Source organism: Symphalangus syndactylus, chromosome 8 (genome assembly GCF_028878055.3).
Source record: "Symphalangus syndactylus isolate Jambi chromosome 8, NHGRI_mSymSyn1-v2.1_pri, whole genome shotgun sequence".
NCBI classification, from domain to species: Eukaryota; Metazoa; Chordata; class Mammalia; order Primates; family Hylobatidae; genus Symphalangus; species Symphalangus syndactylus.
This window is the reverse complement of record NC_072430.2, coordinates 105,573,275-105,599,291: the sequence shown is the minus strand read 5'-3', so window position 1 is coordinate 105,599,291 and position 26,017 is coordinate 105,573,275. Positions and strand designations below refer to the sequence as shown.

At 41.0% G+C, this 26,017-nt stretch overlaps 2 protein-coding genes across 15 annotated transcripts in view; one reads left to right on the top strand and one right to left on the bottom strand.

The window, feature by feature from the left end:
• FLACC1 (flagellum associated containing coiled-coil domains 1) overlaps window positions 1-9,262 on the top strand; it is a 77,440-nt gene extending 68,178 nt beyond the window's left edge. Inside the window, exons 13-15 of the mRNA XM_055290221.2 lie at window positions 7,903-7,992; window positions 8,122-8,231; window positions 8,907-9,262. Of these exons, the coding sequence (XP_055146196.1) occupies window positions 7,903-7,992; window positions 8,122-8,231; window positions 8,907-9,012 (306 nt within the window). The 3' untranslated portion in view covers window positions 9,013-9,262. The remainder of the gene's footprint in view (window positions 1-7,902; window positions 7,993-8,121; window positions 8,232-8,906) is intronic.
• Window positions 9,263-9,982: 720 nt separating this feature from the next.
• Window positions 9,983-26,017, bottom strand: part of CASP8 (caspase 8) — a 57,007-nt gene continuing 40,972 nt past the window's right edge. For 5 of the 14 annotated variants that reach the window (XM_063644958.1, XM_063644959.1, XM_063644957.1 and 2 more), the window contains 7 exons: window positions 23,312-23,417; window positions 22,096-22,234; window positions 21,930-21,974; window positions 19,915-19,979; window positions 17,894-18,035; window positions 12,384-12,885; window positions 9,983-11,241 (listed from right to left, as the gene is read on the bottom strand). In XM_063644958.1, coding sequence (XP_063501028.1) covers window positions 11,106-11,241; window positions 12,384-12,885; window positions 17,894-18,035; window positions 19,915-19,979; window positions 21,930-21,974; window positions 22,096-22,234; window positions 23,312-23,417 — 1,135 coding nt within the window. In that variant the 3' untranslated portion in view covers window positions 9,983-11,105. Of the gene's footprint in view, window positions 11,272-12,383; window positions 12,886-17,764; window positions 18,036-19,914; window positions 19,980-21,929; window positions 21,975-22,095; window positions 22,235-23,311; window positions 23,418-25,498; window positions 25,595-26,017 lie in introns of those variants that run through there. The other 9 variants (XM_063644961.1, XM_063644962.1, XM_055290214.2 and 6 more) reach the window with 7 other exon arrangements.

Sequence of the window (26,017 nt, the reverse complement as noted above, 5' to 3'; positions counted from 1 at the left end):
ATGCTGGATTACATTTATTGATTTGTGTATGTTGAACCAGCCTTGCATTCCAGGGATGAAGCCCACTTGATCATGGTGGATAAGCTTTTTGATACGCTGCTGGATTCGGTTTGCCAGTATTTTATTGAGGATTTTTGCATCAATGTTCATCAGGGATATTGGTCTAAAATTCTCTTTTTTTGTTGTGTCTCTGCCAGGCTTTGGTATCAGGATGATGCAGGCCTCATAAAATGAGTTAGGGAGGACTCCCTCTTTTTCTATTGATTGGAATAGTTTCAAAGGAATGGTACCATCTCCTCATTGTACCTCTGATAGAATTTGGCTGTGAATCCATCTGGTCTTGGACTTTTTTTGGTTGGTAAGCTATTAATTGTTGCCTCAGTTTCAGAGCCTGTTTTTGGTCTATTCAGGGATTCAACTTCTTCCTGGTTTAGTCTTGGGAGGGTGTATGTGTCCAGGAATTTATCCGTTTCTTCTGGATCTTCTAGTTTATTTGCATAGAGGTATTTATAGTATTCTCTGATGGTAGTTTGTATTTCTGTGGGATCAGTGGTGATATCCCCTTTATCATTTTTTATTGCATCTATTTGATTCTTCTCTCTTTTCTTCTTTATTAGTCTTGCTAGTGGTCTATAATTTTGTTGATCTTTTCAAAAAACCAGCTCCTGGATTCATTGATTTTTTGAAGGTTTTTTTGTGTCTCTATCTCCTTCAGTTCTGCTCTGATCTTAGTTATTTCTTGCCTTCTGCTAGCTTTTGAATGTATTTGCTCTTGCTTCTCTAGTTCTTTTAATTGTGATGTTAGGGTGTCAATTTTAGATCTTTCCTGCTTTCTCTTGTGGGCATTTAGTGCTATAAATTTCCCTCTACACACTGCTTTGAATGTGTCCCAGAGATTCTGGTATGTTGTGTCTTTGTTCTCATTGGTTTCAAAGAACATCTTTATTTCTGCCTTCATTTCATTATGTACCCCGTAGTCATTCAGGAGCAGGTTGTTCAGTTTCCATGTAGTTGAGTGGTTTTTTATTTTTTATTTTTTTTTATTATTATACTTTAGGTTTTAGGGTACATGTGCACAATGTGCAGGTTTGTTACATATGTATCCATGTGCCGTGTTGTTTTGCTGCACCCATTAACTCGTCATTTAGCATTAGGTATATCTCCTAATGCTGTCCCTCCTCCCTCCCCCAACCCCACAACAGTCCCCGGAGTGTAATGTTCCCCTTCCTGTGTCCATGAGTTCTCATTGTTCAATTCCCACCTATGAGTGAGAACATGTGGTGTTTGGTTTTTTGTCCTTGCGATAGTTTACTGAGAATGATGTTTTCCAGTTTCATCCATGTCCCTACAAAGGACATGAACTCATCATTTTTTACGGCTGCATAGTATTCCATGGTGTATATGTGCCACATTTTCTTAATCCAGCCTATCATTGTTGGACATTTGGGTTGGTTCCAACTTTTTGCTATTGTGAATAGTGCCGCAATAAACATACGTGGGCATGTGTCTTTATAGCAGCATGATTTATAGTCCTTTGGGTATATACCCAGTAATGGGATGGCTGGGTCAAATGGTATTTCTAGTTCTAGATCCCTGAGGAATCGCCACACTGACTTCCACAATGGTTGAACTAGTTTACAGTCCCACCAACAGTGTAAAAGTGTTCCTATTTCTCCACATCCTCTCCAGCACCTGTTGTTTCCTGATTTTTTAATGATGGCCATTCTAACTGGTGTGAGATGATATTTCACTGTGGTTTTGATTTGCATTTCTCTGATGGCCAGTGATGATGAGCATTTTTTCATGTGTTTTTTGGCTGCATAAATGTCTTCTTTTGAGAAGTGTCTGTTCATGTCCTTTGCCCACATTTTGACGGGGTTGTTTGTTTTCTTCTTGTAAATTTGTTTGAGTTCATTGTAGATTCTGGATATTAGCCCTTTGTCAGATGAGTAGGTTGCAAAAATTTCCTCCCATTCTGTAGGTTGCCTGTTCACTCTGATGGTAGTTTCTTTTGCTGTGGAGAAGCTCTTTAGTTTAATTAGATCCCGTTTGCCCACGCCTATGTCCTGAATGGTATTGCCTAGGTTTTCTTGTAGGATTTTAATGGTTTTAGGTCTACAATTTAAGTCTTTAATCCATCTTGAATTAATTTTTGTATAAGGTGTAAGGAAGGGATCCAGTTTCAGCTTTCTACATATGGCTAGCCAGTTTTCCCAGCACCATTTATTAAATAGGGAATCCTTTCCCCATTTCTTGTTTTTGTCAGGTTTGTCAAAGATCAGATAGTTGTAGATATGCGGCATCATTTCTGAGGGCTCTGTTCTGTTCCATTGCTCTATGTCTCTGTTGTGGTACCAGTACCATGCTGTTTTGGTTACTGTAGCCTTGTAGTATAGTTTGAAGTCAGGTAGCATGATGCCTCCAGCTTTGTTCTTTTGGCTTAGGATTGACTTGGCGATGTGGGCTCTTTTTTGGTTCCATATGAACTTTAAAGTAGTTTTTTCCAATTTTTTGAGGAAAGTCATTGGTAGCTTGATGGGGATGGCATTGAATCTATAAATTACCTTGGGCAGTATGGCCATTTTCACGACATTGATTCTTCCAACCCATGAGCATGGAATGTTCTTCCATTTGTTTGTATTCTCTTTTATTTCATTGAGCAGTGGTTTGTAGTTCTCCTTGAAGAGGTCCTTCACATCCCTCGTAAGTTGGATTCCTAGGTATTTTATTCTCTTTGAAGCAATTGTGAATGGGAGTTCACTCATGATTTGGCTCTCTGTTTGTCTGTGATTGGTGTACAAGAATGCTTGTGATTTTTGTACATTGATTTTGTATCCTGAGACTTTGCTGAAGTTGCTAATCAGCTTAAGGAGATTTTGGGCTGAGACGATGGGGTTTTCTAGATATACGATCATGTCATCTGCAAACAGGGACAATTTGACTTCCTCTTTTCCTAATTGAATACCCTTTATTTCCTTCTCCTGCCTGATTTCTCTGGCCAGAACTTCCAGCACTATGTTGAATAGGAGTGGTGAGAGAGTGCATCCCTGTCTTGTGCCAGTTTTCAAAGGGAATGCTTCCAGTTCTTGTCCATTCAGTATGATATTGGCTGTGGGTTTGTCATAGATAGCTCTTATTATTTTGAGATATGTCCCATCAATACCTAATTTATTGAGAGTTTTTATCATGCAGGGTTGTTGAATTTTGTCAAAGGCCTTTTCTGCATCTATTGAGATAATCATGTGGTTTTTGTCTTTCGTTCTGTTTATATGCTGGATTACATTTATTGATTTGCGTATGTTGAACCAGCCTTGCATCCCAGGGATGAAGCCCACCTGATCATGGTGTATAAGCTTTTTGATGTGTTGCTGGATTCGGTTTGCCAGTATTTTATGGAGGATTTTTGCATCAATGTTCATCAAGGATATTGGTCTAAAATTCTCTTTTTTGGTTATGTCTCTGCCAGGCTTTGGTATCAGGATGATGCTGGCTTCATAAAATGTGTTAGGGAGGATTCCCTCTTTTTCTATCAATTGGAATAGTTTCAGAAGGAATGGTACCAGTTCCTCCTTGTACCTCTGGTAGAATTCGGCTGTGAATCCATCAGGTCCTGGACTCTTTTTAGTTGGTAAGCTATTGATTATTGCCACAATTTCAGATCCTGTTATTGGTCTATTCAGAGATTCAACTTCTTCCTGGTTTAGTCTTGGGAGGGTGTATTTATCGAGGAATTTATCCATTTCTTCTAGATTTTCTAGTTTTTTGGCATAGAGGTGTTTGTAGTATTCTCTGATGGTAGATTGTATTTCTGTGGGATCGGTGGTGATATCCCCTTTTTCATTTTTTATTGCATCTATTTGATTCTTCTCTCTTTTCTTCTTTATTAGTCTTGCTAGTGGTCTATCAATTTTGTTGATCTTTTCAAAAAACCAGCTCCTGGATTCATTAATTTTTTGAAGGGTTTTTTGTGTCTCTATTTCCTTCAGTTCTGCTCTGATTTTAGTTATTTCTAGCCTTCTGCTAGCTTTTGAATGTGTTTGCTCTTGCTTTTCTAGTTCTTTCAATTGTGATGTTAGGGTGTCAATTTTGGATCTTTCCTGCTTTCTCTTGTGGGCATTTAGTGCTATAAATTTCCCTCTACACACTGCTTTGAATGTGTCCCAGAGATTCTGGTATGTTGTGTCTTTGTTCTCATTGGTTTCAAAGAACATCTTTATTTCTGCCTTCATTTCATTATGTACCCCGTAGTCATTCAGGAGCAGGTTGTTCAGTTTCCATGTAGTTGAGTGGTTTTGAGTGAGTTTCTTAATCCTGAGTTCTAGTTTGATTGCACTGTGGTCTGAGAGACAGTTTGTTGTGATTTCTATTCTTTTACATTTGCTGAGAAGTGCTTTACTTCCAACTATGTGGTCAATTTTGGAATAGGCATGGTGTGGTGCTGAAAAGAATGTATATTCTGTTGATTTGGGGTGGAGAGTACTGTAGATGTCTATTAGGTCCACTTGGTGCATAGCTGAGTTGAATTCCTGGATATCCTTGTTAACTTTCTGTCTTGTGGAACTGTCTAATGTTGACAGTGGGGTGTTAAAGTCTCCCATTATTATTGTGTGGGAGTCTAAGTCTCTTTGTAGGTCTCTAAGGACTTGCTTTATGAATCTGGGTGCTCCTTTATTAGGTGCATATATATTTAGGATAATTAGCTCTTCTTGTTGAATTGATCCCTTTACCACTATGTAATGGCCTTCTTTGTCTCTTTTGATCTTTGTTGATTGAAAGTCTATGTTATCAGAGACTAGGATTGCAACCCCTGCCTTTTTTTGTTTTCCATTTGGTAGATCTTCCTCCATCCCTTTATTTTGAGCCTATGTGCATCTTGGCATGTGAGATGGGTTTCCTGAATATAGCACACCGATGGTTCTTGACACTATCCAATTTGCCAGTTTGTGTCTTTTAATTGGAGCATTTAGCCCATTTACATTTAAGGTTAATATTGTTATGTGTGAATTTGATCCTGTCATTATGATGTTAGCTGGTTATTTTGCTCGTTAGTTGATGTAGTTTCTTCCTAGCCTCGATGGTCTTTACAATTTGGCATGTTTTTGCAGTGGCTGGTACCAGTTGTTCCTTTCCGTGTTTAGTGCTTCCTTCAGGAGCTCTTTTAAAGCAGGCCTGGTGGTGACCAAATCTTTCAGCATTTGCTTGTCTGTATTTTATTTATCCTTCAATTATGAAGCTTAGTTTGGGTGGATATGAAATTGTAGGTTGAAAATTCTTTTCTTTAAGAATGTTGAATATTGGCCCCCACTCTCTTCTGGCTTGTAGAGTTTCTGCCTAGAGATCCGCTGTTAGTCTAAAGGGCTTCCCTTTGTGGGCAACCCGACCTTTCTCTCTGGCTGTGCTTAACATTTTTTCCTTCTTTTCAACTTTGTTGAATCTGACAGTTATGTGTCTTGGAGTTGCACTTCTCAAGGAGTATCTTTATGGCATTCTCTGTATTTCCTGAATCTGATTGTTGGCCTGCCTTGCTAGATTCGGGAAGTTCTCCTGTATAATATCCTGCAGAGTGTTTTCCAGCTTGGTTCCATTCTCCCTGTCACTTTCAGGTACACCAATCAGACATAGATTTGATCTTTTCACATAGTCCCATATTTCTTGGAGGCCTTGTTCTTTTCTTTTTATTCTTTTTTCTCTAAACTTCTCTTCTCGCTTCATTTCATTCGTTTAATCTTCCATCACTGATACTCTTTCTTCCAGTTGATCGAATCGGCTACTGAGGCTTGTGCATTTGTCACATAATTCTCGTGTCATGGTTTTCATCTCCATCAGGTCCTTTAAGGACTTCTCTGCATTGGTTATTCTAGTTAGCCATTTGTCTAATCTTTTTTCAAGGTTTTTAACTTCTTGGCCATGAGTTCGAACTTCTTCCTTTAGCTTGGAGTAGTTTGATTGTCTGAAGCCTTCTTCTCTCAACTCATCAAAGTCATTCTCCGTCCAGCTTTGTTCCGTTGCTGGTGAGGAGCCGCATTCCTTTGGAGGAGAGGAGGCACTCTGATTTTTAGAATTTTCAGTTTTTCTGCTCTGTTTTTTCCCCATCTTTGTGGTTTTATCTACCTTTGGTCTTTGATGACAGTGACATACAGATGGGTTTTTGGTGTGGATGTCCTTTCTGTTCGTTAGTTTTCCTTCTAACAGTCAGGATCCTCAGCTGCAGGTCTGTTGGAGTTTGCTGGAGGTCCACTCCAGACCCTGTTTGCCTGGGTATCAGCAGCAGAGGCTGCAGAACAGCAGATATTGGTGAACAGCAAATGTCACTGCCTGATCGTTCCTCTGGAAGTTTTGTCTCAGAGGAGTACCCAGCCATATGATGTGTCAGTCTGCCCCTACTGGGGGGTGCCTCCCAGTTAGGCTACTCAGGGATCAGGGACCCACTTGAGGAGGCAGTCTGTCCGTTCTCAGATCTCAAGCTGCATGCTGGGAGAACCACTACTCTCTTCAAAGCTGTCAGACAGGGACATTTAAGTCTGCAGAGGTTTCTGCTGCCTTTTGTTTGGCTATTCCCTGTCCCCAGAGGTGGAGTCTACAGAGGCAGGCAGGCCTCCTTGAGCTGTGGTGGGCTCCACCCAGTTCAAGCTTCCTGGCTGCTTTGTTTACCTACTCAATCCTCAGCAATGGTGGGTGCCCCTCCCCCAGCCTCACTGCCACCTTGCAGTTTGATCTCAGACTGCTGTGCTAGCAATGAGCGAGGCTGCATGGGCGTCGGACCCTCCGAGCCAGGCATGGGATACAATCTTCTGGTGTGCCGTTTGCTAAGACCATTGGAAAAGTGCAGTATTAGGGTGGGAGTGACCCCATTTTCCAGGTGCCATCTGTCACCCCTTTCCTTGGCTAGGAAAGGGAATTCCCTGATCCTTTGCACTTCCCGTGTGAGGCGAAGCCTCGCCCTGCTTCAGCTCACGCTCGGTGCGCTGCACCAACTGTCCCACACCCACTGTCCTGCACCCACTGTCCGACAATCCCCAGTGAGATGAACCCAGTACCTCAGTTGGAAATGCAGAAATCATACATCTTCTGTGTCGCTCACACTGGGAGCTGTAGACTGGAGTTGTTCCTATTTAGCCATCTTGGCTCCACCCCTGAGCATTTTGCATTCTAAGGACCTTTGCACAGGCTTCTATTCATTCTTTAGTGGAAGTTTGTTTGTGCATTTGTTTCAAGAAGCTACTTTTTAGAGCAGTTTTAGGTTTACAGAAAAATTGAGCAGAAAGTACAGAGAGTTCCCATATACTACCCTACGCCACCCCACCCCACCCCACCACTAGTTTCCTTTATTATTAGTATCTTGCATTGAGGTGGCACATTAGTTGCAATTGATGAGCCAATGTGGATGCATTCTTATTAACTAAAGTCCGTAGTTTACATGAGGGTTCTCTCTTTGTGTTGTACATTCTGTGGGTTTTGCCTAATATATCATGTCATGTATCCACCATTATAGTGTCATACAGAATAGTTTCACTGCTCTAAAAGTGCCCTCTGCCCCACCTATTCATCCCTCCCTTCCCCTCCAAATCCCTAGAAACCACTAATCTTTTTTCTTTCTCTATAGTTTTGCCTTTTCCAGAGTGTCGTATAGTTGTAATCAGTAGTAGGTATTTAATAAAGACTTGCTTAGTGAATGAATAACTGATTGCCATTGTAACCATTCATATGAGCTCTGGTGAGGCTGAAGAGAAGCATATAGATGGGTGAGACAGAGAGGAGGCAGGACTGACAGGGTGTGAGTGGCCATGAGTGATGCAAAAGTAGCTCAAGTTGCTCCCTTGCATTACAGTCCAGGTGCCCTGGAGACGAGACTAAATAAATAGACATCGGCATGATGTCCTGCAACAACTTCTTCTTATGCAGGTCATGGAGGAAGAATTGCATGCACAAGCCCTTGTCCTAGAGTCACTTAACACAAACCTCTACTATACCCAGCTGGAACTCCAGAAAGAGGTGAGTCCTTACTGGAGTGGGGATGGGGGTTGGGGGAAGAACCCAGGTCTCCATCCAGCTCTGCCATATAGCTCTGCCCTGGATGGCTCTGGGTTGGGGAAGATGGCTATTAAAATGTATGTCTTTCAGAAAGCTATAGTGGGAAATCTGGAGAAAATGCTTCAAACCAAGTTTGCTGAAGCTGAAGAAAAGTATAAGCACACCATACAGATCCTCATGGAAGAGAACATTCATCTGAAGTGCGGCTGCTGCTGAAAAAGACATAGATGAGTTGTCTTTAGGAGTGGGAAGGAGTTTGAGTGAGGAATGGGTTAGGAAGATAGACCAAGTGCTCCCTAGTTATGTCAAGGCACAGGTGTTTTCGGGAGGGAGGTATGTCACTCTGGGCCAGCGACACAAAGCCAGATAGTTCACTTGAGGTGGAGTGGAGATGTGTCCACACTTCTCCCATTCACCTGTGTCCTTGTTTCTATGCAAAACAACAGAGGACATTTATCTCCCAGTTTCTGAGTTTTCTCAGTTCTATGACTGAGGGTGGTTTTTAAATCCATCTCCCCTGGGAGTCTGATGGTCTTGCCATTACATGCAGCTGCTTCTGGTTCCTATGGAAATCAGCTTTAGATCAGAAGGTGTACTGTTACCTGAAGCTGCATCTTAAATCATTAAAATAAGTTTTGGTCAATACTTTAATAGAGGAAAGTTATTTATTGCATTGATTTAGTAGAAAATTCCTCATATAGGACTTTAGTCACCTGAACATCATACCTCACTAAATTCAAAACCACTGCAAGTAATGAGTGAGAGACTGCTGTGGTGAAGGAACGAAGGCACATTTCTCTCCCTGCACTCCAAATATCCTATACTCTTTCTAGCTTTTGAGTTGACATTGATACATCTTTCCTTTCTTTTTACAGGCAAAAGATAATTTCTAAGAATGAAGAAATTTATGAAGGATGTTCTGGGAGATTGGCCTCTATTACTGTTTCTAAGGATGATTCTGACACTGTGGAAGATGATTGATAGCAAGAAAGGACAAGAATCATAAACAAAAAGTTGCTCTCCATTGTTGAAGATGGTTGGCACACCATTTCTGTAGGCCCAGGAAACTCCTGGGAGGGTTTTCTTGAGAAAATGCATATAATGAGTTTAGTTCTTGGGTTGCTCTGACTCTCTGAGTGGCTGAAAATGTTTGAATTCTCATCTGAATTTCACAGCTTCTCATGGACACTTCATTGAAAAATGATGCTCTCCATACTGGGAGCTGAGCTTTCTCTGAGTTTTGTACTATTTTTCTTCCACCTTTACATATTTCGTTAGAAAGAAACTGATTTGAAGGCCTTCTTCCTATTGAACTTTTACTATATTTGGGAGATGTACCTTTGTCCCCTGGGGCATTTAGGTAGCAAAAAAAGATGATGTGTTGATTTTATTCTAAAATATTTTTCTCTCACACCCATGCCCCCTACTTCCCTACCTCTCAATCATGTTCCCTAACCTGTGACTTAGGAAGGGTTTCTGATGATTCTTACCACCTTCTCTGGACCATCACCGGAATTCAGACACCCACAGGGCAGGCAACATAAAAAAGTGAAGTGGGCTAGACATAAGGAAAACAACTGCACAAGCACAGTGGTAAGTGGCAACCAACAGCAGCCTCAGTAGAGGGGCTTGGGCAGGGCTGGGGCACAGCGGGTGGGGAAGAGTGACCCACAGAGCACTGTCCCATCTGAAGAAGGTGCTTCTCAGACCTTTGCCATGCAAAAGCATGAGGTCAATATTGTCAGATATTATGATTTTTTAAAAGAAGTTATTCTGGTTTTTATGTGATATCTCCTAATTTTTAAACGTTGACAACAAATTTTAAAAATACAACTGTGTATGCCAATCATGGGAGACTCAAGTAGAACATGTCTGTGGTCCAGATGTTTTCCACCTGTGGGATGTCATTGGCAGAAACCAAAACCAAACACAAAAAATCTCTAAGGAGCAATAAGATCAACTTATATTTTATTCTATTAAAAAATGTTTTTGAAAAAAGATACTTACATTTTAAAGATAACTTAATTCCTAATCATTTAAAATAATCCAAGCAGAGATGAAAGAGCAAATGCAAATGCATAAAAAGACCCCAGAGCATTGTTTGTTAGCAAAAAAGCGAATATAGTTTAGTTAGCCAAGTATATATACATCATAAAAGCGATAAGAAGGCATAAAGCAAGTTTGAGGAGAGATTATTTAAAACTTGTAAAATAATTTGAATTTTTAAAAGATTTCAATCAAATTTTGTTTTACTAAAAAAAAAATTTTTTTTTTTGAGATGGGGTCTTGTTCTGTCATCCAAGCTTGAGTGCAGTGGTGTGAACATGGCTCACTGCAGCCTTGACCTCTTGGGTTCAAGCAATCCTCCCACCTCAACCTCCCAAAGTGCTGAGATTATAGACATGAGCCACCATACGTGGCTATTTTCTAATTTTTTAAATGTGGTAGTGTGGAATTTAGCATCAAGAGAGAATTAAAGTTAATAGAATATTAACAGTGGGCTTAATGTTGGTAGATAATAGTCTGAATCATAAGCCCTCTATATTCGTAGCTGGATTTTGTATATGTCTGGTATTTGTTGCCACCAGCTAAAAACATTCCCAAAAGCCTTAAGCATAAGAGAAAGGAGACAGTGTTATTGTTGTTAATATCCTATTGACTTTAGCTCTTATAAAAAAGTGCAAAACAATTAATAAATTAAGTAGAAAATCTAGAAAATTAGTAAATAAACATAGTGTTATGTATCTAAATAGTATCACTGGCCGGGCGCGGTGGCTCACGCCCGTAATCCCAGTACTTTGGGAGGCCGAGGCGGGTGGATCACGAGGTCAGGAGATCAAGACCATCCTGGCTAACACAGTGAAACCCCGTCTCTACTAAAAATACAAACAATTAGCCGGGCGTGGTGGTGGGTGCCTGTAGTCCCAGCTACTCGGGAGGCTGAGGCAGGAGCATCGCGTTAACCCGGGAGGCAGAGCTTGCAGTGAGCCGAGATCGTGCCACTGCACTCCAGCCTGGGCGACAGAGCGAGATTCTGTCTCAAAAAAAAAACAAAACAAAACAAAATAGCACCATCAATCAGAAGGGAAGACAAGTTTTTTTCTTAGTGTGAAAGTAGGCTGCGGCATCTGTTTCCCCATGTTTTTCTTGTCATCCTTGTTGCTTACTTCATAGTTCACTTCAGTCAGGATGGTGAGAATATCATCGCCTCTGAAATACATCACATAACATTGTGACTGTCTGTGGGGGAAAGCAACTGATGAACTGTCTCTTCTGCTGTGCTCAGAGATAGTTCTGTAGTTCTTTCTCTCAAAATATCAGTCATTTGAAACAATAAGTTGCTAAACCAAGACCTACCCCAGCTTTCCTGGTAAATGGGTTGTCTCGGAGCTTAATAACTTACTTTTGGTTTATTCAGGAACTCTTTTGACCATCAGAAACCTCGGTGTCAGTATTAGAGTTGGTTTCTTTCTCTCCTGACCTGTGTGTCTCTCACTCTTCTCCACGTTACTTGGCTCCCCATTGCTTCAATGCCCCCCGGTACTCTCTGCCTCGAATTGACATTGCATCTGCAGATTCATCTTTGGTGCAATTAAACTTAAGGCAAGTGAGGGTATAACGTCTCCTGCAGCTACTCCCACCTTCTTCTCACAAGGATCTCTTAGCATTTTTCTTAGGCAATCTTTTCTTCTACCTCGGTAGCTAGTCCCGGAAACCTTGCAGGATTCATGATCTAAGTTACAAAATCTAAGTTATATTCATGATCTAAGTTACGGGAAATTCTCACTATTCATATACTCAAAACATGAAATACGGGGCTAGAAGGAACCTGCTATTTATCTCCCACAATGCACCAAGAGGTTTTGAGGATGGTTTGCTATTATAGAACTTTTGACAGAGTTGGAGGATGTTTAAACATTGAATTGGGTTACTGCCTTCTTGGAAGATTTCCAAAACTAGTTGAATTGGCTCAGTCATGTTTTGGCCTAAAGACAGAGAGCTGGACTATATGACTTTCCCATCCTTTCCTGCTCTGTGATACCCTGATTGTCCTTTGAGGTGCTGAATAAAGGAATAAAGCATCTCAGCTTTTCCATCTATAAACTAAGGATGTTAACACTTGCCACTCTCCCACTTTGTAACTGACCTGGGAAGTGCAGCTATGTGATCTACAGCTAGACATTTAGAGATGAATGGAAACCACTCCCCTTGGACAGTTCTCTGACCTGTTAATGTTATCTAAACCATATAGCACTTTCTAATAGGTTCTGAATATGAGTAGATAGTAGTGGTGATGGAGTAGCGGAGCAAGGTAGTGTAACAGTGAGGAGGGCTGAGTAGACAAAACTTACCGAGGACATCGCTCTCTCAGGCTCTGGCAAAGTGACTGGATGTACCAGGTTCCCTCTGCAGGATTTCGGTAGGAAACACAGTTATTCACAGTGGCCATCCCCAGCAGAAAGTCAGCCTCATCCGGGATATATCTCGCTTGAGGTGATGATAAATCCATTTCTAAATAGGGTTGCTCCTCTGAATCAGTCTCAACAGGTATACCTTTCTGGTAGTTATCCCCCTGACAAGCCTGAATAAAAAACACTTTGGGTTTTCCAGCAAGGGAAGGGCACTTCAAACCAGTGAACTGAGATGTCAGCTCATAGATGGGGGCCTCCTTGCCATCAGTGCCGTAGATGATGCCCTTGTCTCCATGGGAGAGGATACAGCAGATGAAGCAGTCCATGTTACTGTGGTCCATGAGTTGGTAGATTTTCAAAATCTCATAGATTTGCTGTACTGTGCAGTCATTGTGGGGCTTGATCTCAAAATGAAGCTCTTCAAAGGTCGTGGTCAAAGCCCCTGAAAAGTGAAATTTGAACAGTCACGTTATACCACAGTAATTCACAGACCAGAGCTGGAGAGCACAGTGGGCATAACATTGATAGATAAGAATTTGAACCAGAAATTCAAGACCAAAACTCTCTATATTTGTAGCTGGATTCTGCAGGCTTCTAATATTTATTGCCACCAGCTAAAAACATTCTCAAACCCTGAAGCAAATGAGAAAGGAGAGAGTGTTATTGTTGGTCTGTTTTCTCCACTAAACTAGTTTACAAGATGGGTAAGCTATCATTTAGGATTACTACTCAACCAATTTTAAAAACGATTATATTATTTACATAATCAGAAAAAAACAATTTTTGAATAAAAGATCCAACTTATTTTATCCTAAACCTTCTCAAAATTATGTATGTATAGCAAAATAAAAGATATGAATTAATAAAATAGAACTAGAAGACTTTTACAAAAGGTTATCCCCTCTCTATCCCTCCCTATTACCTAGTCACATTCCATGAAGGCAACCACTTTCAGTTTTTAACCACTTTTTTTTCACATTAACCTCCATTTTGTAATGAATTTGGGTACACTGCTAATTACTCATTTATAAATTTTAGACTTTCACATTGAGTTCTTATTATGGAGAATAAGCATTTGGTGCTCTTAATTATTTACAATTTTTGGTTGAATCCATAGTAATATTTTAATTTTTAAAAATATATTTTTAGAAAAGGTCTCACTCTGTCACCCAGGCTACAGTGCAGTGTCACAATCTCAGCTCACTGCAACTTCTGCCCCCCAAGTTCAAGCAATTCTCCTGCCTCAGCCTCCCAAGAAGGTGGGACTACAGGCACGCACCACCACACCCAGCTAATTTTTGTATTTTCAGTAGAGACAGGGTTTCGCCATGTTGGCCAGGCTGGTCACAAACTCCCAGCCTCAAGTGACCCACCCACCTTGGCCTCCCAAAGTGCTGGGATTGTAGGCATAAGCCACCACCTCCGGCCCATAGTAATATTTCTATTATTAAGATTATGTAAATATAATGTTCTTTCATTATGTTTCCTTTCTTATTAACCTTTTTGCCTTTCCTGGAATTCGTAATTGTATTATTTTTTCATCTGCTTTGTTTCCTATATGCTTAACACTATTTTTTCTCCAAGTGCTCTAATGGATCTGGCCAAAATCTTTCAATATTTTTAGGCTGCTTATCTGACTCCTTTTTATTTCTTCCTGGAAAACTTTTCATCCAGAGCACTGCATCCTTCTGCTGTAATACCAACGGGCTGTTCCATAGGCCAGATGAATTTCTCTTCTCCTGGGACATCTCTCTGTCTCTTCCATAGTAGGTTCCCTGTTTCCTCCATCTATGACTTCCTCTGTCTTATCAGTTTCCTTTGCTGGATCATAACCATGAGGAGTACATTTTTTGAGCCCTTGTATGAGTCTTTACTGAGTTCTATTTTCAAAAGCATTTTTCCTCAGAATTCCAAAGGCCTTTCTTCACAGTCTTTTAGCTTTCAGTGTTGCTAGAGAGAAGACCTTTTCATTCCTGATACTTTACATATTTGGCTTACTTTTTTCTCTTTCCAGAAGCTTCTAGGGTATGATATGTTTGGAAGTGAATCTTAATCCATTATACCCTTTCAATCTGGAGACTGTGTCATTTCATTCTTGGAAAGTTCCATTTCCCCTTTCTCTGTCCTTTCTTTCTGGAACTCTTATTGTCAAAAATTGGACATCCTTGATTTAGCTTCAAATTTTCTTTTGCTTCTATTTTCTATTTTTGTCTTTTTATCCTACTTTCTGAGACTTTATCTTCTACCTTATTGAATTTTTCATTTTGGTGCTCATATTTTTAATTTTCAAGGAGTCTTTCTTGTTCTGTCCCTTTTTCATAACATCTTGTTCTTTTATGGACCTTTAACTCTCTAAGAATACTAAATACCAATATTAAGCATTAAAAAAGGTTGCTTTTTTCTCAACATTATCTTTGTTTCATTTGTATTCTGTTTCATGTTTTTCTTGTTGTTTGCATTGCCTCTCATTTATCTAGTAATTTATTTATTTATTTGAGGCGGAGTCTTGCTCTGTCACCCAGGCTGGAGTGCAGTGGTATGATCTGAGCTCACTGCAACTTCCACCTCCCACGTTCAAGTGATTCTTCTGCCTCAGCCTCTGTAGTAGCTGGGATGACAGGCACCCGCCACCATGCCCGGCTAATTTTTGTATTTTTAGTAGAGATGGTGTTTCACCATGTTGGTCAGGCTGGTCTCGAACTCCTGACCTCAGGCGATTCGCCTGCCTCGACTTCCCAAAGTGCTGGGATTTACAGGCGTGAGCCACCGTACCCAGCTGCCTCTCTTTTGTATTAGAACCTTTCTTCAAATGCCTGCTGACCTTTGGTTGTCCATTCATAAATTGACTAAATAGTCCATTTAAAAAGTCGACTGAAAGCTCTGTGTTTGTGGATGTGGTTTGTTCACTGATGGACTTCACAGCAAGATGATTGGTTTGGGACCTGATCATTTCATTAGGAGACCTCCAGATGTCAGCTTTCAGCTTCTCCAGAGGTAAATCTGTATCTGCTGCCAGTGTCTTGGAACCAAGTTGGTTTAGAGATCTGACTCCATGCCACCAGTAGGTTTTCTTCAGTCTCTGTGTTCAGTAAAATGCTTCATTGCTTCCTTTGCTGGGCCTGGCACACCAAAGTGTAGAGCCTCTCTGGTTCAATTTTATGAGAAAACAAACTTCCTGTTCCTTATGATGGTAGAATAAGAATAGTTCCTGGCTCTATGAGAGGGAGGTATGAATCAGAGGATTGTATAGGCTTATATAGGCTTTCAAAGAATCTTCCTGTTTTCTGCTCATTGCCTCACCTACACTTTGTACCTCCAATTGCTGAATTTTTCCAGGATTCTTTGGGGTAAATAGGCTTGCCTCCTTTCTGTGTTCCCTTCTGTAATCAGTGAGGTTGTAGCTTTCTCTGTTAAGTCAATTACCTCTACTCTTTTTTTTCAACTCCCCCAAATTGTTGGAAACCTTTCATTAGCTATTGTCTCCATTCCTGTTCTCTTGATCCTTGTTGGATTATTCCTTTTTTATTCTTTCTCCAGAATTTTGTCCCTGTCAGCACATCAGAGCTAAACATAAGTCATCAGTCAAAAGACAGTCTCAGCCAGGCGCAGTGGCTCACACCTGTAATCCCAGCACTTTGGGAGGCCAAGGCGAATGGATCACCTGAGGTCAGGAGTTCAAGACCAGCCTGACCAACATGGTGAAATTCCATCTCCACTAAATACAATTAACTGGGTGTGGTGGCACATGCCTGTAATCCCAACTACTTGGGAGGCTGAGGCAGGAGAATCACTTGAACCTGGGAGGCAGAGGTTGCAGTGAGCCAAGATCATGCTATTGCACTCCAGCCTGAGCAACAGAGTGAGACTCTGTCTCAAAAAAAAAAAAAAAAAATACAGTCTAGCATTAGGAATATAAAAAAAAAACTGAAATGCAATAGGCCCTTGTTGATTTGGAAGCACTTTGGCAAGACTAATACAGTGTGTTGGTTCTGTGAAAAAAATTCTGATCCTTTGGAAATGTAGAATGTTGATTAAAAAAAAAAATGACTGTAAAGCAAGTCTGAAGGCACTGAAGCAGGACAGAAGGGAGTCTCTCAGGAGAAATGACTTCTGCAGCTGGGTCTCCTACTTTTACTCATTCAGCATTAAAACATAAGAACAGGAACAGAAAAAGCAGGACACACAGACTCGAATGCCTACCAGAGACTAGTCGATCATGGGCCAATTATAAGTAAATGAACTGCCAGAAATAGAAGCAAATGTTATTTTAATAGAAATGTTTTAATTTTAAAAGAATACAAATCAAGGGTCCGAAATGTTTTCAATACCAAGCACATAATGACGAATGATGTAATCAATGGACTTAATCTCTGTGCCTTTTTAAAGGCTTAGATTTGCTTAAATAAACAAATCATATGTTAACAGGGACCAGGTATAGTGGCCCACACCTGTAATCCCAGCACTTTGGGAGGCCGAGGTAGGCGGATCACTTGAGGTCAGGAGTTCAAGACCAGCCTGGCTAATATGGCAAAACCGCATCTCTACTAAAAATACAAAAATTAGCTGGGTGTGGTGGTGTGTGCCTGTAGTCCCAGCTACTTGGGAGGCTGAGGCAGGAGAATCACTTGAACCGGGGAGATGGAGGCTGCAGTGAGCTGAGATCGCACCACTGCACTCCAGCCTGGGCAACAGAGTGAGACTTTGTCTCAAAAAAAAAAAATGTTAATAGGGGCCATTACAGAGTCCTGATGATTATAATCAGTCTACATTAATTTTCTAAACTTACCTCCATTTGCAAAACAAATCAATAATTGATGTCATGCCTGATGAACACTATATTCAAAAGTTCTTTGATCAAATCAAAATTATTAATATCTCAATGGTGATGGGTGATTTTTATTTTTTGTTGTTGTAGTCACTTTTTATATTCACATACTACAAATTGTTTTTTCATTTAACTTGTAAGTTCTGATCTTAGCTTAAATTGGCTTAGCAAAAGAATTGCTAACCAGTTTAATATTTAATACTTGAAAATGTTATTTCTGTTAAGAACCCACAATTTCTGCTGCACTTAACAGCCCAACCTGTAAAAATGCAGCCTCTATAAAAGCTTTGATACCACAGCAATTTCATCACCTAATGCACTCCACAGAAGCGCTATGCATTTAGCTGAATTCAAAACAAAGCTTATTACTGCTTTTCATTATGTCTTTTAGTAAGATTTGATATTTTATATTTATACATACATTGCTTTTATTTAAAAAATTAATTTAAAAAAAAGCAAGAAACTGACAAATGTATAAGAATGTTCTTTACCTCCACAGGGAAATATGTTTAAATCCATTTTCTTGAAACGTGGCCCTTTTGGTATAGCTTTTGTTCTCTCCCTTTTGATTTAAAAAAAAAGGCATAAGAAATATTTCACTTTTCTCTTTTGGGTTCTACTGTACCTGCATCCAAGTGTGTTCCATTCCTGTCCCTAATGCTGTGAAGTTTGGGCACTTTCTCCCGTGCTTTTGTAAAATCATAATTGTTGATGATCAGACAGTATCCTCGAGGTTTGCTTTTCATTTGGTAAACTTTGTCCAAAGTCTGGAAAACAAAAACCCAACCCAGGAGCTGACTCTGTGGGTTAAACACTAGAGATGTAAACAAACAACTCCCTAGTACGAGGACGTGCTTTCCATTGCACCACCCCAACTTGGGGTCATTTCCTTGAAGAACTAGTTTCTACCTATTTCCTTCACACAGGACCCCTCAGACTGCTGCCCCATCGTTGTAAAGTCAGTGTCCCAATACCTGGGCCTCCTGAGCACTTTGCACATATATTAATATTGTTGTCATTATATTGTATTATTGTTTGTTCTCATTTCTGCTTCCCATACTATACAAAAGACTCCTTGAGGTTGATAACATCTGTGCCAGGGACTACGGTGTATTAACTTGTGAGAGCTCAATCAAGAGTCACTGAATGAATGAATGTCTTTGGCTGCCCCCACGCCATGACTTGTGATTCTCTTGACTGTCTACTGAACTCATCTGTGCTTCAGGGCTAACAGCTGAGGGTCTCCCATTCATGCATTGCACAGTGTGGTCCCAGGATTTTAAAGGTGATGGCTTAACCCAGCTCTCAGGACCACGGTGGCTGCTGGGAAGAGATGGGCTGGTCAGGGAGGTCCTGGCTACACTGTAGGTTATGGTATCCAAACTGTAGTACCTGATAGTACTGGCCAGGGATGGCCCTGTGTCCTATTCATTCTCCTAGGGCTGTTTCAGTGCTGAGATACTCAGCATTTAGTTGGAGGTCTGAGTAGCCCCTTGAGGTGGAGAAAAGGATTCCAGGCTAGGAAGCCCAATTCCTGCCTCTACTTCACCTTATGACTTTGGGCAAGTAACCTGTTATCTTAATATGTTAACTCTAAGATATTAAATATTTGATTAAGTTTGTACCAAGTATGTTAAGTTTTTATTATTTACTGTTAAGTATTCTAAGTATTTGTTAAGCATATTAAGTGTATTTACTGAGATATTAAGACACCAAGATTTGGCCAGGCACAGTGGCTAGTACCTATAATCTCAGACTTTGGGAGGCCAAGGCAGGAGGATTGCTTGAGGCCAGGAGTTCAAGACCTGGCTTGGCAACGTAGCAAGACCTCTGTCTCAATAAAACATTAAAAAAGGAAAAAGATACTAAGATTTACTAAAATATTAAGACAGTGTTTTTAGCTGTTCAGTGGGGACAATGCTTGTAGCATGCTATACTGTTTAGAAAGTACCACATTACTTGGGTTAATCCTTGACTTTCAGATGAAAGAGGTCTGGTAATTTTCTCAGGAGCCCACACTAGTGAATAATCTCTCTCAAGCCTACTTCAGATATTCAGGATTTCCTCTTCTTCCTACCATGAGGAGGAGCAAATGGGCTAGTAAGTCAGGATGTATTTGGTGGATTATTGGTTACATAAAGAGAAGCTATTATGCCTAAAAAGTACATGTTTCTGCTGGTTCACTGAGATGGCTAGATTATGAGAGTTTGCTGCTTACACCTAATCACAAAGGAGAAGCATTTTTGAAATGTTAAGCTAAAGGAAAAGGCTTTGCTTTTTCCATTCCTGCTAGACTCTTTCTCCAAACCACTCCCCCATCCAGGCTGGCATGGCTGCTAGAGGATTTAGTAGGAGGCTTCTTACCCCCTCCACCCTCCAGCTATTCCAGTATCTTCATCTCGGGTCTTAAAATAAAATTCAAATGCATAGAGAACTGAAGGAGTCACATTTTAAAAATTAAGTCATAGTTTTAACTTGTTTTTTTTGTTAATTTTTTCTACAGTTCTCAAAATTTTCAGTAAGTTTCTGCCCCTTATCAGTTTATCTGGCAGCAAAAAAAAAAAAAAAAAAAAAAAAAAAGCTAACAAATTAAATAACTAGAATCTCTAATGTAAAAAGAAAAAGGATTTGGAGGTTTCCATCTACCTGTGATTCACTATCCTGTTCTCTTGGAGAGTCCGAGATTGTCATTACCCCACACAACTCCTCCACTGCAAACAACGAAGAGACACATCTAGAATGAGACATGGCAGGAAAGGTACACTGGTAATGAAATATGTAGCACATAGGATAACATAAGGTCTTTTTTAAGATGAAAATTCAAGCTGGGCACAGTGGCTCACGCCTGTAATCCCAGCACTTTGGGAGGCCAAGATGGGCAGATCACTTGAGGTCAGGAGTTCGAGACCAGCCTGGCCAACATGGTGAAATCCTGTCTGTACGAAAAGTACAAAAAAATTAGCCGGGCGTGGTGGTAGGCACCTGTAGTCCCAGCTACTCATGAGGCTAAGGCAGGAGAATCACTTGAACTTGGGAGGCAGTGGTTGCAGTGAGCTGAGATCGCACCACTGCACTCCAGCCTGGGCGACAGAGTGAGACTCTGTCTCAAATAAATAAATGAAATAAAATGAAAATTCACAGACTGCCATGAATATAATCTCCTTTCAAGCCAGAGAGATTCTGCAAGCAGGGCAATTAACATGCTTCTGGAAACACAAGATCAAGTCGTCTCCTCGCCAAAGAGAAAAGCATACCAAGAAATGCCATAATTTTATATTGCTCCACATGGCCAGGTTGAATTTTTGTGGTATTTGTGAGATACTCATTAATAAAGCCACTAGCTCAGGATGAATTAATGATTTAGTACTTTACTCCTTAAAGTATTCTTAAGGCCTTGGGCTCAGCAGGCAGAGGGGAAAGGGAAGGACAGCCTGCATAGACATTAATCTTTAAAATACATTTGAGTGATCCAAAACGTATTTTACACACACACACCACAAAGAGCCAAGGTAAAAATACAATAAAAATATTCATATTAATATGAATGGAGTGATGGCGTTCTTGGACTTGTAAAAATTTCTCTGAATTTAAAATCATCTTTAATTAGTATATATAATTTTTCTAATCAGAAAGAATACTTCATTAATTGCCTATAGTCCCAGCACTTTGGGAGGCCCAGGTAGGTGGATGGCTTGAGCTCAGGAGTTCAAGATCAGCCTGGGCAACATAGCGAAACCCCATCTCTACAAGACATACAAAAATTAGCCGGGCATGGTGGCTTGTGCCTGTGGTCCCAGCTACTCAGGGGGTTGAGGCAAGAGGATCATTTGAGTCTGGGAGGTCGAGGCTGTGGTGAGCCAAGATTGCACCACTGCATTCCAGCCTGGGGGACAAAGTAAGACACTGTCTCAAAAAAAAAAAAAAAGAATATTTGATTAATCAAAATTTTGAAGGAGATCGTTGAGAGCTCTCTCTCTTGGTTCAGCCTCGCTTACCAGGTAGAAAAAGTGAAAGGAAGTTGAAAGGAGTGACTTAGTGTAGAAGGTGTTGAAAGAGGAAGTGACTTAACCAAGAAAATTATGAAACATAATTTAAATCCAGCTACTCAGTGCATAACATAAGCAGCACGTCAAGGAGAAAAAAAAAAGCCACATAGAAAAAATGATGTTAAATTACTTATTACTGACTAACTCTGCACCTATTTCAAACTTGCCAGCCTGGGCTGCAGGTCTTAGGAGAGCAGGTGTGGCCGGACGCAGTGGCTCATGCCTGTAATCCCAGCACTTTGGGAGGCCAAGGCAGGCGGATCACCTGAGATCAGGAGTTTGAGACTAGCCAGGCCAATATGGTAAAACCCCATCTCTAATAAAAATACAAAATTAGCCAGACGTGGTGGTGCGCGCACCTGTAATCCCAGCTTCTCAGGAGGCTGAGGCAGGAGAATTGCTTGAACCAGGGAGGCGGAGGTTGCAGTGAGCCGAGATGGTGCCACTGCTCTCTAGCCTGGGAAACAAAGTAAAACTGTCTCAAAAAAAAAAAGAAAAAGAAAAAGTAGAGCAGGCACGTTAAGACGTGCATGTGGTAGAAGGCTGTGGGGAGGACACACGCAGGTACCAGAGAGTAAATTAACTAAATCTTGAAAATGTATCTCCAAGTATTACCATTTGAAAATTCATCAGGATTTCCTTCAAGGCTGCTTCTTCTCTCTGAATTAAAAGGGGAAACCCCAAACAATATTTGATTAGAAACAACTGTGATATGGAGCGATTTGTCAGTTTCAATTTTAGAGTAGGTTTTGCCGATTCCCGGCTGTCAGGTTGTTTCTACCTCTGCTGAATTCTTCATAGTTGTTGATTATCTTCAGCAGGCTCTTGTTGATTTGGGCACAGACTCTTTTCAGGATGTCCAACTTTCCTTCTCCCAGGATGACCCTCTTCTCCATCTCTATGAAAATATCCAGCAGGTTCTAAGAGGAGGAGAAATAAAGTTGGGAATCTGGATTGAGCCCTACTGGTTTTTAGATTAGATTTTTTTTTTTAACTTCTACTTTCTCCAACCAAGGACCTGCCCTTGCTTCCCAAGTTTCTGACAGTTTCTGCTGGTCTCTCACAGCCAGCAGGCTACCAGAGAAGCGATTCCATGTTTTCTGGCCCAGAAGGACAGAAGTGAGAGGATAAAGGAGAAGCCATGTCAGACGTCACCCAGTCCCCAGGCCCTGTGCTCAAATCTCCTGCGAATGCATTACTTGGGGACTGTGAAACAACCTAAGACAGCAGCCTGGTCATCATGGTGACACCCTGGGGACGGCCTCACCCCCAGCATTGCCTCTCCAGACCTGAGTACATACAGACACACAGACACACACATACACACAGACACCACATGCACATACACACACAGATACAACACACACAGAGTATACTCAGTGATACACACACAGGGGCATAAATACAATACACACTACACAACACACAGACACACATACCACACAGAGAACACACACACACAGACACAGAGATACACAGACACACACACCACTTATAGAGACACACAGAGATACATCACACACAAATACAGACACACGCTATACACAGAGAAAGGCACACACAGACACAGAGATACACATACAACACAGACATGCAAAACACACAGAGACACAAAACACAGACACACAACACACAGACACAATATACACACAGAGTTTCAGGTCCCAGGTTGTTTCGGGGACTGCAGAAGTGGAGGAAGTGTCTCGGACCCACCGCTGTCTTTCCCAGCTCTGCCGGGTCTCAGGCTGGGCTGCATCTGCACAACCAGCCTCCTTCTCCTGGCCTCTGACTCTTCCTTGCTCCCAATAGTTAGCATGAGCAGCACTTCAGTCTAAAGGAATCACATCTGTAACACTCGTGCTGACAACTTTCTTCTTCTAGTTAAAAAGTTAGAATCCAGGTTGCTTTTACCAAAATACCCCCTCTCTTTGGTCTCAGAAATGCTCCCTGGCTAACCAAGTCTCAGGACTAAATCTCAGTAAGATACCAGGTCTTACCATGTCATCATCCAGTTTGCATTTGGAGATTTCCTTTTGCAAAAGAAACTTAAAAGACTTCAATTCTGATCTGCTCACTTCTTCTGAAATCTGATACAGCATGACCCTGTGGTGGGACATGGAGACATTTTAGAAACCTTTTCCCAAATAATTTCCCATTTGATATATGGAGTCACGGTGGGCTTGATTCCAAAGGCCTCCCTTCAACATAAAGCCAGTTAATGGCATGGTTTATGAGTTGAGCCCTTGGAAAGAGGCTGGTGTACTGACACAGAAGTCTACTGGCTCCTCCCCGACTTTCCCACCCTTAACAATTTAAAGTTCTATCAACTTTTCTTTCAGTTTATTTCAGTTAAGTAAATCTTGTTTTCCTTTTTTTTTTCTGTAAAATCAAGATTTTGTTGCAATAGAAAAAAAGCTTTGCTTTTTGGAAATTATGCTTTTCAAAATGCACATTGGCTCATGACTTCCCTAATCAAAACTGGTCAGTATTCTCCCAGTCGTTATCTTCAGTAAGAAGGCCAAGCATTCGGTTCTGGAATACAAAGTCTCCGAATACATCCCCATCACAGACCAGACAGCAAACACTAAAGGACCTGAAGCCAAACACACTCAGCTGCCCTCCTCTCACCCCTTTCCACGGTGCCCCTACACCCCATCCCCTTGTCTATCTGCACACGCCCATCCACGAACAATCAGCTCAAGCATTGCCTGAGCATCCTCAAAGCTGCATTCACTCCATTATGACTTAGTAACCCCAAAAGGATAACATACATAATTGTCTGTTGGCCTGGTGCAGTGGTTCATGCCTCTAATTCCAGCGCATTAGGAGGCCAAGGCAGGAGGAGAATCACCTGAGCCCAGGGGTTTGAGACCAGCCTGGGAAACATAGCAAGATCCCATCTCTACCAAAAATATTTAAAAATTAGCCGGGTGTGGTGGCATGCACCTGTGGTCGCAGCTACTCCAGAAGCCGAGGTGAGAGGATCACTTGAGCCCAGGAGGTTGAGGCTGCAGTGAGCTGTGATCATGCCACCACACTAAAAATAAAAACAAAAAAGAATTGTCTGTTTACAAACTGTTCAAGTCCCCTAATGGCCAGGTCCGTACCCTTTTTATTTTCATAAACCCAGAGGGTTGTGAGGTGCAATGTTTGAGTGCTGCAGACCCAGGCTACTGGTGTTGGAGCCTTGGTTCCACCATCTTTGAGCAGCGTTAACTTTAGACATGTTACACATTTTTTCCTCGTCCATAGACTGAAGATAATTATCCGTAACCACATCACAGGAAGGTGTCGAGGGTTACACAAATAAGTTTATGTGAAGTACTTAAACCAATCTTTGGCAACACACTAAGTGCTCAATGAGTGATAGGTGTTACTATTTCCTAATCTATGCCTATCACATTTACGTGATAGACACATTTAGGCTGGCACATTTAGGCTGTTGGAATATGCTTGTCGAATAGGTGAACACGGGAATGTTTTAGAAGTCAGCAAACCTTTCAATACTATGGTGTAAAGGAAAATAATTTTAATACAAAAACATGTTGACTTTAAAATTTAGATACACCTAATGCTAAATGACGAGTTAATGGGTGCAGGAAATCAACATGGCACATGGATACATATGTAACAAACCTGCACATTGTGCACATGTACCCTAAAACCCTAAAGTATAATAAAAAAAAAAAAAAAAAAAAAAAAGCCAGATGAAAAAAAAAAAAAAAAGAAAAGTAAAACTCTGAAAATGAAAATGGCATAGAAACAGAAATTACTCAGTATTACCATCTGTCTTATCCTCCTTCTCCTGGACTCTCTACGCTAGAAGTGTTTATCTAAAGCTTTCAGTTTGGCCAAAATTGGATCTAATCCAAAGCTACTCTGACTCACCTTTATTACAAGGTATTTACCCTTTTGCTTTCCTCATTATTGAAGGCTACAGGCTTTCTTGTACCATCACTGTTTAGTAATGAACCTGAATAGTTTATAAGATACTTATTTTATAGGTAGCAATTACAACTGGAAAATAAAATGTCTAGTGTTTTCTTATAATGGTAAGTGGCCACCCTAGCGTATTTATTAGCTCCTGGCTAGTATTCAATGATAATGAACAAGCAGTAAGTCAGGATTGCACTGACCCTTTTATCTCTAAGCCAATACATTAAAGATTTTAAGAGAGATCCTGCCTTATTAATAGATGATCGATCCTCCACCAGAAAGGTACGGATTGTGTCTGGCACTGGCTGTTTGCTTCAGCCCAGCTCACGCGGCAGAAGTGGAACCTTCAAAGGACCAAGATGGTGGGCACAAGATGAGACCCCCTCAGCTTTCCTAGTTCTGGGGCTGTGGGTTTTTAGGACTAACTGGTGCCTTAATGAATAAGTTCCTTATGAAGACTTCACAATGCTAGTAAACCAAAGCTATCTAGTGTACTGGTTGAATAGTGTTCTCCCTTCTTCCCCAACATTCATGTCGACCTGGAATATGAGAATGCGACCTTATGTGGACACAGGACATTTGCAGATAAAATCTCATTAAGATGAGATCATGCTGGCCAGGCGCAGTGGCTCATGCCCATAATCCCAGAACTTGGGAGGCCGAGGTGGGCAGATCGCATGAGCCCAGGAGTTCAAGACTAGCCTGGGCAACATTTTGAAACCCTATCTCTACAAAAAATACAAAAATTAGCCAGACATGGTGGCGGG